At 52.7% G+C, this 16,756-nt stretch overlaps 3 protein-coding genes across 3 annotated transcripts; all 3 read left to right on the top strand.

The window, feature by feature from the left end:
* Nucleotides 1–2,855: 2,855 nt before the first annotated feature.
* J4E82_010844 (uncharacterized protein) lies at nt 2,856–5,217 on the top strand (the record flags this gene model as incomplete). The annotated part of the gene is made up of 2 exons (XM_051737054.1): nt 2,856–3,254; nt 3,307–5,217. 2 exons carry the CDS (start codon nt 2,856–2,858, stop codon nt 5,215–5,217), a joined length of 2,310 nt encoding a protein of 769 aa, XP_051583204.1.
* A 6,788-nt stretch (nt 5,218–12,005) lies between these two features.
* Nucleotides 12,006–12,794, top strand: J4E82_010843 (uncharacterized protein; the record flags this gene model as incomplete). Its single annotated transcript, XM_051737053.1, has 1 exon — nt 12,006–12,794. The coding sequence occupies one exon, from the start codon at nt 12,006–12,008 to the stop codon at nt 12,792–12,794; it is 789 nt and encodes a 262-aa protein (XP_051583203.1).
* A 330-nt stretch (nt 12,795–13,124) lies between these two features.
* J4E82_010842 (uncharacterized protein) lies at nt 13,125–14,938 on the top strand (the record flags this gene model as incomplete). Its single annotated transcript, XM_051737052.1, has 3 exons — nt 13,125–13,184; nt 13,233–13,363; nt 13,420–14,938. 3 exons carry the CDS (start codon nt 13,125–13,127, stop codon nt 14,936–14,938), a joined length of 1,710 nt encoding a protein of 569 aa, XP_051583202.1.
* Between the last annotated feature and the right edge of the window lie 1,818 nt (nt 14,939–16,756).

Genomic DNA, 16,756 nt, shown 5'->3' with positions numbered 1-16,756 from the left:
GTCTATGTGTACGGAGTGGCAATTATAGCTACGTTAAGAAAATAAACACGTGTTTTGTGTGGGAGTGCTGAGATTTGTGAGTGATCAACATCCCCGGGTGATCAACATCCCGGTCAGCTAGCTTATGTGTAGAAATGGCCGACCTCGGGCGCTAACACCTACCACAACGTGTCGCAACTTTACGAGTGGAAGTGAAAGAATCTAGAGCGAAAGTCGAACATTCTCATTTCCGTGGTTTGTGGGGTCGGTATGTTCTAAGGTTAGAACAGAGACGCGATGGGGAAAGTACGAGTGCCACGGGCGCTGGTGGGGAACGTCTTAGCGTGTTTGCGACTTCAGCTCGTTCTTGTAGATATGTATTTACGTACCTCTCACAACGACGCAGCGTAGAGATTTTTACTCTATTCTGTCCATTAATACGCTACCAATCCCATGCAGAGGGTATACCTTCACGTTCCGTTGTCGTAGCAATCTCACCCCGCTCATCTTGAAGGAAGTGTACTTTGAACGTATGACCAGCGGAGCCACGCACAATGACAACAGGTGCGTGTTCATCAATGTTGAACCCAACAATATTACCGATCACTTTCTCATAAATCCAGAGTGATTCGTTCCGGAAGTACAATACCGGTCCTGGACTCAAACCTGTACCCTGGACATTGATATAAGTCGTCGAATTGCCGTCAGTTATTGTACAATCGTGAGAACCTTCGTTGACTACCTGACCTGCTGTATTAGTCTCCTTCCAATGGGCAACAGTAGCGTTTGCGAAGTAACGGGGAATTTCGATTTCGTACCGCACTTTGTAGCGGTCATTGATGTGATCCAACCAAGCAGTAGCTGTGGAAGTTCCGATATCTGTCGAACGGGACGCATCACGCCCGACTCGATTCCGTACTCTAAGTATATGGACCCATTGTGTCGGTGTCATCAGCGCCCACTGCGTCTTGATAAATAGTGACATTACCAGAAACTCAATCGTGAGCCGGTCGTTGAGGTTGAGCGCCAACATAGACATCCAACTTTCGTGAGAACTCGGCGAGATTCGACTTTCGGCGACGACTGTAGAGACAGTATGGCGCATAGCCTGAAGGAAGCGCGAAGGATCCTCTGAGCATTCGAGGTCAATACCGAACCGCGCCCAGATTGTGTCGAGACTCAGGAGCGGCCTAACTATGCCGTCGATATGTGTAGCTATGGCATCAAAGGTGTCATTACTTGCGTAGTTCGAATCAGCCCAGAGCTCGGGATTCAAATCGAAGTCGACATGGTAGACTTCCTGTTCTGAATGGTTTGGAAAGCACACTGCACGACAGCCTGGTCATGTGTTTGGACAGGCTTCACTGCCAATTCCATATAACCATCTCGCTAGACAATAGTGATGGAAGGTATGGCGGCATATAGTCTGAACAATGGCCGAGGTGTCGGGATTCCAATCATCGAAACAAATTGGACACACTGGATCGTCGGAAGGTCCTGAAGGTTTGACGTGGGTTATAAAATATTGCTCACGCGACTGTGCAGGTAAGTATATCATGTCCAAAAGAGTCTGACATGTTATTTTCTACCTGACCGGGAAGTTATATACGCTACATGTAAATGTATATTAAGCTAACTGCATCTCGGCACTGTGAATTTGCGGCGCAATTGAAATCCCTTTATGTCACCATATAGTCTTCACACATTGTACACAAATGACACCGTATAGTGTGAGCACGAGCGTCGTTTCAATGTGACCGACAGGCAAACCAAATTTCTTTGTTTCGATCTGATACCTTGCTCTTGCTAGCTGTATACAACAAGCTACTGATATAACGAGCTACTGAAATTCTGGATTCAGATCGAGGATGTTGTGCTGGAGGTTTCACCGCGAGTACCTTGGTACCTAAGATGTCGAATCTAAGGCCGTGCCAATCTATACTTGTTCATCTAAGACTGGGAACCTACAGTTCGGACTGCGACGGATCTGAGCGTCAGTCTGAATATCAAAGCCTATTGTGTTTTCATACATTGTCGCAAGCCGGAAATGTAATGTCGTCATCTCGAGAGAGAGATGTCGCCGTTTGGTCTTTGCGGAGTTAGTGCCATTCCCTTGGTCGACCGGTACTACATTCTACTAGCCACACGAATGCATTGCATCTCCGTCATGACTCATGGATGCCCGAACGACCAAGTCGCTTTCGGCAACTGATATCGCAAGAGCGGGGATGAATGTTCAAATTGTTGATAGGACGAAGCGGCACCTCGCAGTTCGCGCCTGCCTCTTCCAGCGTAGCGAAGTCGACTAGCGTCGCGAGGCCCAAGGCGTGTAAAGCTTCAGCAACTCCACGAAGCTTCAATCGGCGTTACAACGGCGGGCAATTCAACGTTCTAAGTGGCTTTTGCGTGTAAAGCAGGGTCGCAGTATTACCATTGCATCTCTTCCGATCCCAAGCTCTTGCCATCAGTCAATCAAGGTAACCCTGGGGTACATACATGACTTTTCTCCGAACCGCGATGCCGTTCCGGAGGCGATCGTCAATCGCTCAGAGTACCAAGCATACCACGGCCTTCCTTTTTGAGCAACTATGCATGCATGCAAGGCCCGTTGCTCTTAATCTAGTTCCTATCACATCCGCCTCGCTGATTCGCCAGAGCATTGTTCGCCTCGTTCTACACGGGTCTAGCGATGGCAAGTACAGGGTAGCACCTGCAGCTATGATGTCTATTGCCTTTTGAACGCGCAAGTTTGCTACCAGGTCCGTGGGACAGGCTGTGCAGGTATAAAATGGTTGAGGTCGTTCAATTGACGAGATGGCACGGTGAGCTTGGAATTAGCTTTTTGAGCTGTTTGTCGTGTTGCTTGGGTTGAAATCATGGCTTCCCTTTTCAATGCCGTCGCGGGCCTCTCGCTGGCCTCAGTTGCGCTTTCCTCGCCAGTTGCACCTCACGTCCATGCGCGACAATACAATGCGACAAGTCCTTGTGCCCAAGTTGGCGCTGCGATTGCCGGCAAGAACATTACTGCAGGTACTGCCACTGTACCTGCTGAGCTTGCATGGGATTGTATCAACTCTGTCCCCTTCAACCAGAGCGCTGCTCTCGCCCTGGTAGACGGCGTTGTTCCTTACTTCAGATGGCAGAGTAACACGGTCTGGCTGAAGGACCCTCCAGCCGAGTATGCCGAGAAGGTGCAGCCACCAGTCGACATCTGGGGCGAGCTCGAGGAGATCAGAGCCAAGGTTACCTCTGGAGCGTATGAGAATGAGTACGAGGTAAGTTTCTGTCCATGATCTGATATCAAGAGTATGAGCTAATCCAGGATAGTTCGGATTTGAGCTCTACACTCTCTTGCAAAGCACCCACGATGGTCACTTTGTGTACGTCCCTGACGTTGTAGGCACAGTCTTCAACTTCGCCCGTCCAGTGCCGCTTGTATCTGTGTCCAGCGACGGAAAGGAGCTTCCTCAGCCCTATGTCTATGCGGACGTACTGGCCGAGTCACTCGGCAGCGCCACTTTCACACCCTCACCCATCACACATATTGATGGCGAGGACGCCAAAGACTTCCTGGAGAACTGGGCTCAGTATGGATCTCTCCAAGACCGAGATGCGTTGTACAATAACGTCTTCTACGAGCTCGCGACCGTGTCTCTTGGCCCTGTCGGATCTGGTATCGGTACCTTTGCAGGTTCTGGTCGTGGTCGCTGGATTTACCCAGGTCCCACTACCGAGCTTACATTCGAGAACGGTACCAGCCGTACCTACGACAACTTTGCTAAAGTCTTGATCCCATTCGATGGTATCACCGACGGAGAGAGCCTGTACAAGCTCTGGTTTACTGGCCCAACCCAAACTGAGGAGCCAACGCCTTCCAACTCGACCTCAGCCACCCCTACATCTTCCGCTACTACTTCGGCTACACCGGTGCCCACTATCCCCGCACCTGGATACCCACCACCAGTTTTCCGCGAAGCTCATAACTTAATTGGCGGTTACTTCCTCGAGGACGACTACTCCGATGTTGCTGTACTCTCCGTGCCATCCTTCGTCGGTATCGACGCACAGGAGGAATTCCAAGCTACTGCTGCCAACTTCCTCGCCGCGGCCAAGTCTGCCGGAAAGAAGAAGCTTGTTATTGATGTTTCTGCTAACGGAGGTGGAACCATTCTGCTCGGCTACGACTTGTACAAACTTCTTTTCCCACAAGACATCGACCACGCGGCTGCTGATCGTTACCGTGCTTTCGAGGCCACCGAGATTCTGAACCGCAAGTTCTCTGAAGCTGCTGAGGGTGTACCGCGCGTGGTCGACAGCCAGAACGAAACGCTTGCGGAGCTGGTTGATGGTGTGGTTTCGTCTGTCTTCAACTACCGATCTGATCTTGATGTCAACAGCGAGAACTTCGAGAGCTGGCAGGACAAGTTTGGCCCTGGTCTCGAGCAAAAGGGCGACAATTTCACCAACCTCTTCCGGTGGAACCTCAGCGATACACTCATCCCACTAAACTCGGGCGGTATCTACGTCCACGGTTATGGTCCACTTTCAAACTACACCCAGGCTCCTTTCGCCGCCGAGGACGTTGTCGTCGTTACCGATGGGTACTGCGCGTCAACCTGTACCATCTTCTCAGAACTCATGCGTCAACGCGCCGGCGTCAAGTATATCTCTCTCGGGGGTCGCCCACGTGAGGGTATCACCCAAGCCGTCGGTGGTGTCAAGGGAACGAACAACTTCCCCTGGAACTACATCCAATCTCTCGCCCAGTACACTGTCGAGGAGCTCTCTACACCCGAAGAGGGTGCTCAACTCAACACCACTGAACTAGGCGAGTACTATGACAATACAGTTTTCTACCGCTCTTCCAACAACGCTATCAACGTCAACTTCCGTGACGGCATCCGCGATGGAGATGAGACAAACACCCCTCTCCAATTCGTCTACGAGCCTTCTGACTGCCGTATTCTGTATACCAAAGCTATGACAGTTGATGTGACTGCTATCTGGAAGGCTGTGGCTGACTCGACCTGGGGTGGCGTAAGTCACTGTGTCGCTGGAGACCTTGGTGGTTACTCAACATCCCGCATGGCCAAACGTGAGCTGAGCGTGTCCGAGAGGGCGCACAGCAAGAGGATGCAGTCCTGGAGGAGAGACCTCAAGACGGCTGACTACCCGCTTGATGTCAGGACTGACCTCAGCGGGGTTAGCTTCGATGGAAACGGCATTATGTGGCCATAGATAACGAGCGGTATATGTACGGTGAACGTGGTCTAGCATTCATATGACGAATGAACGTTATGTTTCTAGCGTATCTAATACAAATTCTACAGTCTGCAACCGTCGTTCGTCAGCTTTCATAGAATTAGAGACATCATTGCGTGATGCTCGTAACGATGACAAGGCCTTGTCAGACTGGTGCATATCCAGTCTGACCGACTATATTCTTGGCAGCCAGCATCCAGCCAGAGAGTGGATCAGATCGACGAACAGCTCGAAGCGAAGAGATTGCAAGGACGTTCAGTCTGCTCGACGCAAGGTGCATCGATCGATCTCACCAAGAGCGTTGCGGCTCACGCGTCGGGATAAAAACTGTCCGCAACAAAAATAACATGTTGTTTAGCATATGTACATTTGTTCTGGGAACGATGTCAATCCTTCGGGTTGTCATAGCTACCCGTTTGCTGTGCTCATTAGATAGTGTTCGCGGTGGTATTCTTTCTGCCGTTCCTTCTGTTCATCGCGCACAGAGCGCTTCGAGAAGAAAGCATATCCGAATGTCCGAGTAGCACGATCTCCAGCAGATTTCTCCGATGCAGCGAAGGGAACGGACATGTGCTTTTTTACTCCGGTGTTACAGAAGTGAAAAGAAGAGAAAATTGCTAGCGTGGGGAACTGGACGTCGACATTCCAAGCTACATTGACAGAATCGATCGATCTTGCTGCACTACGCCATGAAGACACATCGTGTGTTTTTTCCCCGGGCAACGGAATAGGAGTCGGCGAAGTGGGTGGGTGACTGCAGGCTTTTTTCTTCCCCATAATACCTAGTCTTCCGGTATATCGCGATATGATGCTGCACGGCATCGAGCACACGCAACTGGCATGCCGTGTCCCGGTATTTACTGCTGCCTTCCCGCAGCAACATGGTCCGTAGATGCCAGAAACAGGTGATCCTCAGGTGTCGAACCGATCGCACGCGACAGCGCGTGAGAGTAGCCCACTATATAGCGCAGGATGCAAGGGCTTACGTCAAGCTACCCGGCAGGGTCTGGAGGGTCTAGACGCAGCGGAGCGGCCAGAAAGCAGGTTCTTTTGCAAGGTTTCATGGCGCAACGGTTATAGCGGAGTCAGTTTTTCTCCGTGTGCACGGATGGCATGTGTCGGCTAGCTCCCTTGCCTGACGAGGGGCTCTCGTCATCCTGGTTGGCTTTCGCAGCGTTCGATGCTTTTCGAAGCATTGCGCATTCCGCGGAAGAAGGAGAACGGGATGACACACGTTGGACGGCATGATCTGTCCTGATGATTTGCCCGTCATCGTCGATGCTCCCACAAGGAACCCGCGGGTGCGTTACCCGCAGGCGACAGATCTACCCAGATGTTTACGTTGACCATCGCTCATGCCATGCTGATCCGATGCTGGTCCACAGAAAACAACGCGAGTCGCATATTCAGCCACCAAGGGCGTGGCAGGAAAGTGCACGGTGGACGGGAGAAAGCTTGCAAACTGCATCATGCACGGGAGATCTTCGATGTCATGCCAGCATCGTCGATGCATGCCAGACGTTATGTGCAGCTAGTGCCGACGCTAAGATGAACAAGGCCGATGCGGCGTTGGATCGCGGGAATACGGGGTGTGTGACCTGATGGATATTCCTTGGAGCAAAGTAGCGCGATTGGCAATGCGAAACGGCGTTCCGCTGGGTATGCGAAGAGATCATCACGATGATGTTCGCGCAGCGGGAAATAGGCAGGATGATGCTGGAGGGAACCTCGCAGGCATCACTCCGCGCTCTCCATGGCCGATAAGTTGATAACTGATACTGATAACGAACCTTATTGCCGGACCAAAGACGACGCAGCCACACGCATGTGTCAAACAGTCCAGGAACCTTGGGTCAGTAAACTTCAGAGCTCACCCAGCCAACAGAATCCAGCGGCCTTCGACCCGATTTACCCCGTAAAACGGTTCTTTTGCATGCGCGTTCACGATCTCTCGATCCTCAAGGCATGGCTCTGGGGCCCCCCACGTATTCTTTTCTCCTGATTAATGTGCGACAAAACCACCGGGCGACCACTTGAGAAGAAAGCAGACGATATTGACCGGTCAATTACAAACTCTCCGTGCATCACCCGTCTGGCGCGCCATCGACCGCCGATGGCATTTCCAACAAAACCCATACCCACAATTACAGCCATGGGGATCAGCGTGCCCTGCATCGTGCCTGGCGCATGGCATCGAGCGATGTCATCCCGCCCCTTCGACTCCCCTACTGCAAATAGAATAGTGCTGACGCGGAAAAAGAGGAGACTGGTAGATCCCCAGAAAGATCCGACGTGGACATTGCAAAATCGCATGTCGACTGAGTAAGTCATCCACACGCCTGGATGACAGCCGGGGGGTCGTGCGCCGCGGAGGACAGATTGGAAAGGGACAAGTGGATCCTGAGGCTGCATCCTGACTCTGCGCAATGTTTGACTTTTGCTAGCATGTGCGACAGTACGAAAGATGTGTGTTTTACATGGAGGTTATTGTTATCCGCGTTGGGTAGTAAATTCCTAAGACAGGAGGTCACAAGACCGCGCGCTCGACGGACGAGGTTCAGATTAACAGTTCACGCTATACGTGATTGGGAACTAGCAAACAACGGATTGTGTGCACGCGGGGTTTTGCATTTTCCGAAGATCATCGGATCGTACTGCGCAGTTTGCTGTATATTGAGAGAGCCTTGGCGAGCATGAAAACGTGCCGTAAACAGCCTAGGGCTATGTTGGCTAGAAGACTATAGTCCGGAAGGTCGAGGGGAAACTGAAGCGGCAAATAAACGATCACGATGCATAGCGTGGAATGTTGTGGGTGCGAAAAATCGTATTTGCTATTAGCGCATTGCGCGACTGATGCTAGGATATTGTACAAATGGGGTATCATATGCTCAAATCGCCGTCCAGGCCAGCTGTTGCAGCGTGGTAACCTAAAGGCCAGCTTCATGATTACCTCCTCATAGTGCGATTGACTATGCCAGTTGTTGGCCGATGTCCTCGAGACGTCGGCAATTCGGACAAGGCGAACAGTGCGCCCATGGGCGTCTTCAGCGAGATGTGCCAAAGGGCAATCTTGCAGGTACATTTCCCCGTGGCTCCTGTGGAGCTCCCGGCCGCGGCGTGAAAGCAAAACGGCGATAGAGGCGAGGGGTGACAGCGGATGTCTATGTATGCGTGTAATGGTTTGGGCGACGGGAGTGGTTGTCGGTAGTCGCGGTTATTGGCTAGGCAATAATAGTGTAGAGAGAGTAGATAGGAGGCTGGGTGGTGGGTTTCAGCCAGCGCTGTAGCCGGTCATCCGTGCGCAGTGGCTGCAGTAGTAGCGATTGGTGCCGATCTGGTACATGTTCGCCAGGCACTCGCGGCGACAGCGGCAGCAGGAGAGAGTTGAGGGGGAGCCAAGACCCATGCTGGAGGTGGAGCTGTTTGAGCTGGAAGACGAGGTGCTCGAGGTGCGCTGTTGCTGGATGGGCTCAGGGGCCGGGCGGTGGGCGGCCTGGGTTTGCAGCTGCAGCAGACGCGATGCGTCTGAAGGGCTCGTCATGTAGAGAGGTGGTGCTGGGCGGAAGGCCAGCAGCGGATGGGTGGGGTCCGAGGGAGTGTAGGGTTGGTAGTCGGAGATGGGGCTGTGAGAGGGAGTCTCGAGAGAGAAGTGGACGGCCGGCAGGATGCTGAAGTAGCAGGAAGGAGCAGTGGGGAGAGATTCGGGTGTTAGGTGATCTGCGCTCATGATAGGGCTTGTAGGTGACTTTGAGTAGGATGACCGGGTGTCTGAATCACTGCTGGGTATGTGGAATCGCCGTCGCCTATATGCTCGTACGGCCATCGAGCGATGCAAGATCGGCCAGTTGCAGGCCCTTTGCTGGGCGGGGCAGTGCGCCGGGCTGATTGGCGCATGGCTTGGGCCGTGGACGTGAGTTCAATCACCCAAGACGCTGGGTCCGAAGGCTTTGCAGGCCTTGCCCGAGCTGAGACAGTCAGTTTGCGATCGGCCACTGGGTCCCGATCGTGGCTGCCCTTGCCCCCCCGCACACGAGCCAATCCTGCCCGCCCACAGCATAGCGACCGGCACCCATCGAGATGACACTGATAGTTAACATTCTCATCGCTCGATGAAACCGCATAGCTGCAACATGGCATTTTTACCTCTTGCACTTGCCTTTGCCGTTGCTTGAGCTCACAGGAGGTGCCTACTGTCTGCCGAGCCTCGCACGCGTCGCCACCGGCGCTGACTGTGTGCGTGTCGCCTAGCAACAGCTCCTGCCCTGCACAGCCTCTCTTTCCGCTGCAATCACTGTTTGTGACTGTGTCGTGTCACGTGTCCACCCGCCAGCCTCCCCGGAGCTCGCGGCCTCCTGCCTTGCATGCATCATCATCCGGCTGCCGAGCACCGGCTTCGTTACCTATCCATCACGATCCCTTCACGCCCCTCATCCAACAACCACCCCAATGCGGCAGTTTCTGCAATAATCCGTTGAAAGTAGCTCTTGACCGCGGACTTTGCAACCGCAATCCTCGCAGCCTGTTGCTGCCCATCGTCGATGTCAAGCGGGCCGAACCGTTGGGCTGGCGGTCTAGATCAAGGCCATGAACCCCCCATTAACCTGGGGGAACCACCGCGCCAACTTCATAGGACCCTGTAACCTTTGATACTGACTTCCAGAGCCCTGCAGCCACGACAATGAAACGCTGCTGTTGCAAATTCTACTAATAAACTCTTCTGTTCTCGTCTCGACTACAGCACCCTCTTGCCAGGCTAATCTACCTTTTCGCAAACGACGACGACGCACGACGATGCACAACAACGCAAACAATGTGCTCGTCACACGAGAATCGCCGGAGAGATACACTCCCGTTTCAAAAGTCTACAATCACAGTGCGGCGCCGCTGACTCCGTCCAACAAGCGCTTACGTTGCGTTCCGGAGAGTTCCATCATCCCCAGCGCCAGCATACAGTCGTGGACCTGCATAGATGTGCTACCATCTTCCGACCCAGGTAACAGCAAACGCTCTCGGTAAACATTGCGAAGACAAAAGCCGGATTCGCTGCATCTTACACAACGCACCAGCCCTGCATTACACCGTTGTGCACACAAGATCCCGCCGGGGGGCGGTCTAGAACCAAATGGCCGTAGCTGAACGACACCCAAGGAGTCCAGGCCGCGACCACGTTGCACCCGGTGACTAGATAATCGCCACCCCAATTGTGGGCCAAAGAGTCGAAGATTCTGATGGACCTTTTCTTCTTTAAAGATTGGGGCGGCCGGGTTTGGTGAGGGTTTATCGTGCAAAAGAAACGTGGTTCTTCTGAACTTTGTCTAGTCCGCTAATACTATGGTTCTGTAGAGAACCAGCCAGTTACACAACCCGGAGCTCCACCGTCGGTATAGTCAGCTGAGCTGCCTGGCCAGTGTGCGTTCCGGGCCTCCATTCAGGCAGCAGCAAAGCCTCGGGCAACGGAGTTACCGACGTGTACCGCATAAAGCAGGGCCACGTATATGATCAGGGCCAGGCTACCATCGCCGACAAAGAGAACCGATTTTTCAACACATGGAAGGAAAAAGCAACACATTCTCGTGGCCCTGCTCGCTCGACGCTGCGCGACGGACACTGAGCTTCGAAGCCAGACACACCCGTCAGTACCGTAACGTGACAAATGGCGTCTTTCAAGCGCATAAGAAAGGTTCTCTGGGAATGAAATACCGAGTGATTTGCGGGTTTGCGCAGAAAACATCGGTCGTAGCCATGACGCCGCGCGTGTACTAGTGATCAACTTGATATGGGACCCAGAATTGAAAACCTGCTCAGATCGATCGTGTTCGATTCCAAGACATACTCGTACGAGAAATCAGGCATAGCTCCTGCAAGTCGCATTGGCTTAGTAGTACTATAACAATTCGAAGCAAGTGGCCAAAATAACCTTAAGAAGGAGTTCGGCTATGCTAAACTGTGCTCTGAAGCATATCCTACAGCGTCCAATAGCGCTCTTGACACGAAATAGCGCGAACACCTCCAGGTGCTTTGCTAGATCTACCTAGGAAAGATCAGCTTTTTGGCATCCATAGGTTTGTCCTACAAGATCCGATTGCAGGCCTAGAATATGGAGAAATGCAAAATCGATTTAGCAGTTACTAGAACAGTCAATTCCACGATTGCAGCTGGCTCAACGAAGGTTGAATGCGACGTCAAGATGGTAAACTTCTTGTCTCGAGATAGGCGCGCAGCTGATACATACGCGGGTGATTTATCCACATCTGGATCAGCACTTATGGTTCTGTTGCCGTCCAGACAACGTCATTGGTCACTTTGATAGCGACGGTCATGTGCAGTGCACGCAGGCTGAATGTGCGTGAACACATAACTACTGTGGATATCGTTCCTTTTCTTCGTCGATAACCCTCTGATACCATGTCCTGATGCCATGCACCATTCCTCAGCATGGCGCAGACTCCAGGCCAGACGAGCAAGGTGACATCTGCGTTGGAGCTGCACGGTTGGCTCAAAATGGACGCGGTATCGAGGCCCGATCGCCCATGAGAATGATCCCATAGGCAGCCTTAGCCGCCATCTGTTCATTTCGTCCTGCGCAATTTTTTACAAAGGTCGCACCGTCGCGCAAAAGCTGCTCACGTCACTATCGTGGCAATCGTCACCGGCCCGCTGTCGAACGAAACAGCGGCACATCGCTAGGGAGCCCCACCTCTCCGAACCCCTCCATCGCGCTCCTACAATCTTCACCACACCTACCAAGTACACACATCAACACCATGGGCAAGCCTCCGAACCTATACGCTTTTCAAAGCGCTGCTGAGCTCGCCCCGAGCCTGCGCACCTACGTTCTCGACGCCCAAAACGCTGCGCTCGAGCGCCACCAAGTTTTCCGTGTTGCCGTCTCCGGCGGCTCCCTGCCCAAGACGCTTGCGCAAGCGCTTCTCAAGGAAACCAATGGCGAGGGAAAGGTACAATTCGACAAGTGGGAGATCTTCTACGCCGACGAGCGCGCCGTGCCCCTCGATCATGAGGACAGCAACCACAGGCTGGTCAAGGAGGAGCTTCTCGACAAGATACCGTCTGAGTTGGGAACGCCCAAGGTGTACCCAATCGACGTCAAGTACCTCGATGACGTACAAGAGCTGGCGGACCAGTACGAAAAGACGCTCGTCAGTGTCTTCGCTGCGCGCGATAGCGTAAAGCTGCCACTATTCGACCTGCTCCTGCTTGGCTGCGGACCGGACGGGCACACGTGCAGTCTGTTTCCCGGCTCTGATCTCCTGCGCGAATCCGAGGCGTGGGTACTTTCCATCTCCGACTCTCCCAAGCCACCCCCGAAGCGCATTACCATCTCCCTTCCTGTCGCGCAACACGGACTTAAGATTGGCTTTGTTGCAACTGGCGGAGGAAAGAAGGACATCATGCGTCAAATTTTCGATACCGACGAGGGTCAACAACTACCATGCGGTCTGGTGAACCACAAGGGTGGAGACCGAGTTAGCTGGTTTGTCGACTATGCTGCTATCGAGGGTGTTTCTTTCCCAGCGCGCCGCGGTAGCTTGTGAGGACATTGGAGAGAGTAGCAATTCTGCCCTTCGATCATTTGCGCTTTCGTGTTGAATGGAATTACAAAGCCATTTCTCCAAGTATGCATTGGGTCACTCACTCAGCTTAGATACACTAGATAACGAACTCTGACGACATTCCTCTTTCCATATTGTGCCAGACTTGCTCTTGCCATATGTCAGGGTTCTAGCCATATGTGGTGTTAGCGCAATGGTCCGCGCTCATGGCGGGAAGTAAACACCCGATGTTTTGTGTGTTTGTGCATACCTAACAACACCAAACCAAGCTACCAACGCGCGTCTACAATCGAGCCGCGACCTGCATCAAAGATGAACGCAAAGCCACGCTCGCAGATAGGTAGGATCGGCCATGCGCCGGCACGAACCCGGGTAAGCCTAGCCTCCATACTGTTGCAGGCAACGTCTAACAGAAGGTAGACCGCTGCATCTGTCACTCCAGCTGAGAACGATCAACAAGCAGCAAGACAGGGCACGAGTAGTATCGTGCGTCCTTCACCGAGTAAATTACCGTCGTTCCAAGGTGACACGGAGACTCGTCGTAGCTTACTGTGGGTGACCCTAGGCACACGATGTTTCCGGCTTCACTAACCATCTCCCAACCCAGTCCCCAACCTGGTCAACATAGATACAACACTCGGTCAAGTATACTCCCAGAAGTGTCTGATCAAGATGCTGGCTCTGAAGATACAGGAGACAACTTACATGAGGCGCAAGATCAACCCGAAGCTGCATCAACAACACAAGAAATCCAGGCCCCTATTGCAGTACCGGGACGTCTTCGACCCCGATCAATGTATCAAACTGGCACTCCATCATCTCAGCGCACCGAAAATACGGAAAAAACGAGTGCTGCTCGTTCTATGCGACCCCCAACTTCAATAAGCAAGCTTGCGGGGCCACAGGCAGGACTGAGCCGATCGCAATCTTTGCGAAAACCAGCTGCTACATCACAACCAGCTCATCCATCAGGTCTTTCCGGTCATTCTCGGACGCAATCGACGAGTACCATATCAGCTCCACGACAGAATGCTGCTAGGTCAAACACAGTTTCCGAACGACCAAAGTCGCTACAGATAGCACCAAGTCGTACCACCAAGACCAACAGCACAACCTCAGATGCGCTCCCTGGTGCCACCAGGATATCGATACGTAGCACCGGTATTAGTCGCACTGCCAGTACTCGGACCAAACCAGCAACATCAAGTAGTCTACCAAGTAGCGGTCCTACGCCCAGGGCGGAAGAGCCTCTTGCAACACAGTCGAGACGTAAAGAAGCTGGGCCAGAAGAGCCGAAGAAGACTAATCGACCAGCTTTCAGCACGCTTCAACAGCACTTTACACCGCGAAAGGTAGGGAAGGCCCCAACTGCCACTTTTATCAACCCTGCGCCCCAAGCGCCATCGTACTCGCTTTCACCAGAGACAGTCAGTCTTCAATCAGAGCTACTTCAACTTCACCTCCTGCACGAATCGTCGGTGCAGGTGTGCAGACGCTGGGAGATCAGCGCGAAGCGTAGCTTGCACACAAAGTTTGAAGAGGTGGCTAGCTTATATGGAGTCATGTTAGAGAATGAACGTGCAGCACAGGAGCAGAAGAATCTTCAGTCTTTGTTAGAGTGGAGTGCTGGCGGCTCATCTCTAGGAATTGTTGAGCACATACAGATTCTCTCGGAGCCTCTTCACGAACTGCCGTCATTGGTCGAATCCGGTGGTCGACTGCAACGTCTAGTGGGTGAATTCGAACACTGGCTTCTTTGGGTCCAGGATGTTCGGTCCGCTCGACAAGACCATGGTAGAGCCAAGACGGCGTTTGGTACAATTGAAGGTCTTGGGGATGCGTGGAAAGCCGAAAACGCCACGCTATCTCGAAAATTGACTGCCCTCGCCCCTGACCTGAACAGACTAGCTTCACCAACACCCGGATCAAGCATAGCATGCATAATCGAAGCATGCACATCAATCCTACACGGGGTCTTGGATGAGTTGCAAATAATGCAAAAAATTGAGACTGAAGTGGTGTCAAGGGAGAAAGACTGGGTCGAGAATCGGCTTCGAGTGATTGCGCAGGATGTCGCGACACAGTGGGTGGATGCTGATGGACAGAATGCTGCTTGGCGGATGTGAAACAAGAAAGTTGCCAGAGCAGACTTGGAAGCACAGCACTTGGCGTTGACGCAGCGACAAAAGATTGTTGGATTCCTGTCTGGGTGAGCTAGACTTACTGTGTACGTCAATATGGGTTGCGTATAGCAGTACACATCGACATATGCTCCGAGGACTCTACTTTGGTCTGAACACTACGACTTTTCCGCAACCGGCCTCTTCATTAGTATGATACGAGGTTCTCTATAGCCTCTGCTCAAGTCTTCATTCACGTCGGCCTTTTCTACTTTCTAAATTCCAATAAGTTGCCCTGTGGAACTGCAAGCGCATGACGATCACACGACATGAGATATGTCCAGTCTAGCTTCCGCAGATGGTGTGACAGAGAGCTTCACACGGTCTGTGCTGACTGACCACGCTAATCTCGGATGAGTTCCGCTCACTATTACCAATAATCAACTATCCGTCTTACTCAGCCTCCATCCTCCCACATGATTCCCCTGTTGCTGGCTGTAAGTCGCCCATGCCAATTCTTCGCGAAGGTCCCTGGCTTCCCGTCCACGGATCGGCATTTCGGCTCCGACGCCGCCATCGAAGTACTGCATCAACCCGCGCCTGACGTTACCAGAGCATTGATAGTACGTCTTCCTGTTGGTTCCTTAGCTTGCAACTTGGCTTTCACTTGGCATGACCATCAAGCACGAAGAGGCGTCAATGTAGCAATGGCGCTGACTGACTGTTGGTACTACCGACGGAGTATTTCGTATGCATTGACATACTACATTGCTGACCTTCGGCCTCTTTAATACGCCTCTTTTCAAAGAGCCACCGGATACTTCGTGGGCATTACGCCTGCTTGTCCACCCGTTTTTTGTCTCAGAAGCCGAACCACTGGAAGCAAGATCTTGAAATCACGGCAGATTTCAAAGTGATCAAGCTCACGAATGGTACCCAGCGCCAGTTCGTATTACGTCTGTCGCTTTCTCTGGCCGCTGAGTATGTCCTCTAGGACACACGATTCGAGCACTCATTAAAAACACTGCTAATACAACAGTCCACGGTTCCGAATGGCGGACAACAACGTCGGCACTCGGTCTTTGAAGTCAAACTTCACCTATGGACTCTCGCACGAACAGGAAACGACCTTGGGAGGATGGAAACGCCATTGATGTGCAGCCCAAGCGCGCCGGCCCGAATGTTACAGCCTTCATCAATCAGCACCCATCCCCGCTCCCGCCACGAGCCGGCCACTATACTCACGGCGATTACGTCCTGGACCAACAAAGATTGCTGCCGCGCCCTGTTTCGTCCGGAAACACGTTAGCAGAGCTTGTAATTTCGAATTGTACGCATCAATTGCCGTCCGTACGGGCAGTCGTGTCGCTAGGCATACTGAAACCTAGAGCCCGGTCTTTCTACGATGTTTTCCAACACCGGCATAGGAAAATCCCGCCATCGAGTCACGCAGGTATGACAACTCCCTTAGCTTTGACCTATCTGGCGCGTTAAGCGGAAGCGCGGTGCCCGACATACAGCCGGCGCATGATGCTCCCATTTCATTGGTGTGCGGGAATGCCAATACTCACTTTCCAAGACAGTCTTCGTAACTGAGCCGATTACAGAAGATCCTTCAGTTCATTGCCGAGATACTGAACGGGTCAGTCTCCTGCATAGCGGTTTGGACTTGCGTCTCGGTCACGGGCCTGAGCTGGCGCATGCAGCAGGGACAATTACTTGCTGCTCACCGGACTGCCAGGAACAAGCATGTACAGACTCGTGCTCATCACCCCAAAAGGTTGCCGCGGACTTGGGAAGGCTGGCCAATAGAGTCCGAAAGTT

Source organism: Alternaria postmessia, assembly GCF_024291825.1.
Source record: "Alternaria postmessia strain BMP 2775 chromosome Unknown scaffold_146, whole genome shotgun sequence".
NCBI classification, from domain to species: domain Eukaryota; kingdom Fungi; phylum Ascomycota; class Dothideomycetes; order Pleosporales; family Pleosporaceae; genus Alternaria; species Alternaria postmessia.
Note: the sequence above shows the minus strand (reverse complement) of the source record. Positions and strands in the feature narration are given on the sequence as shown.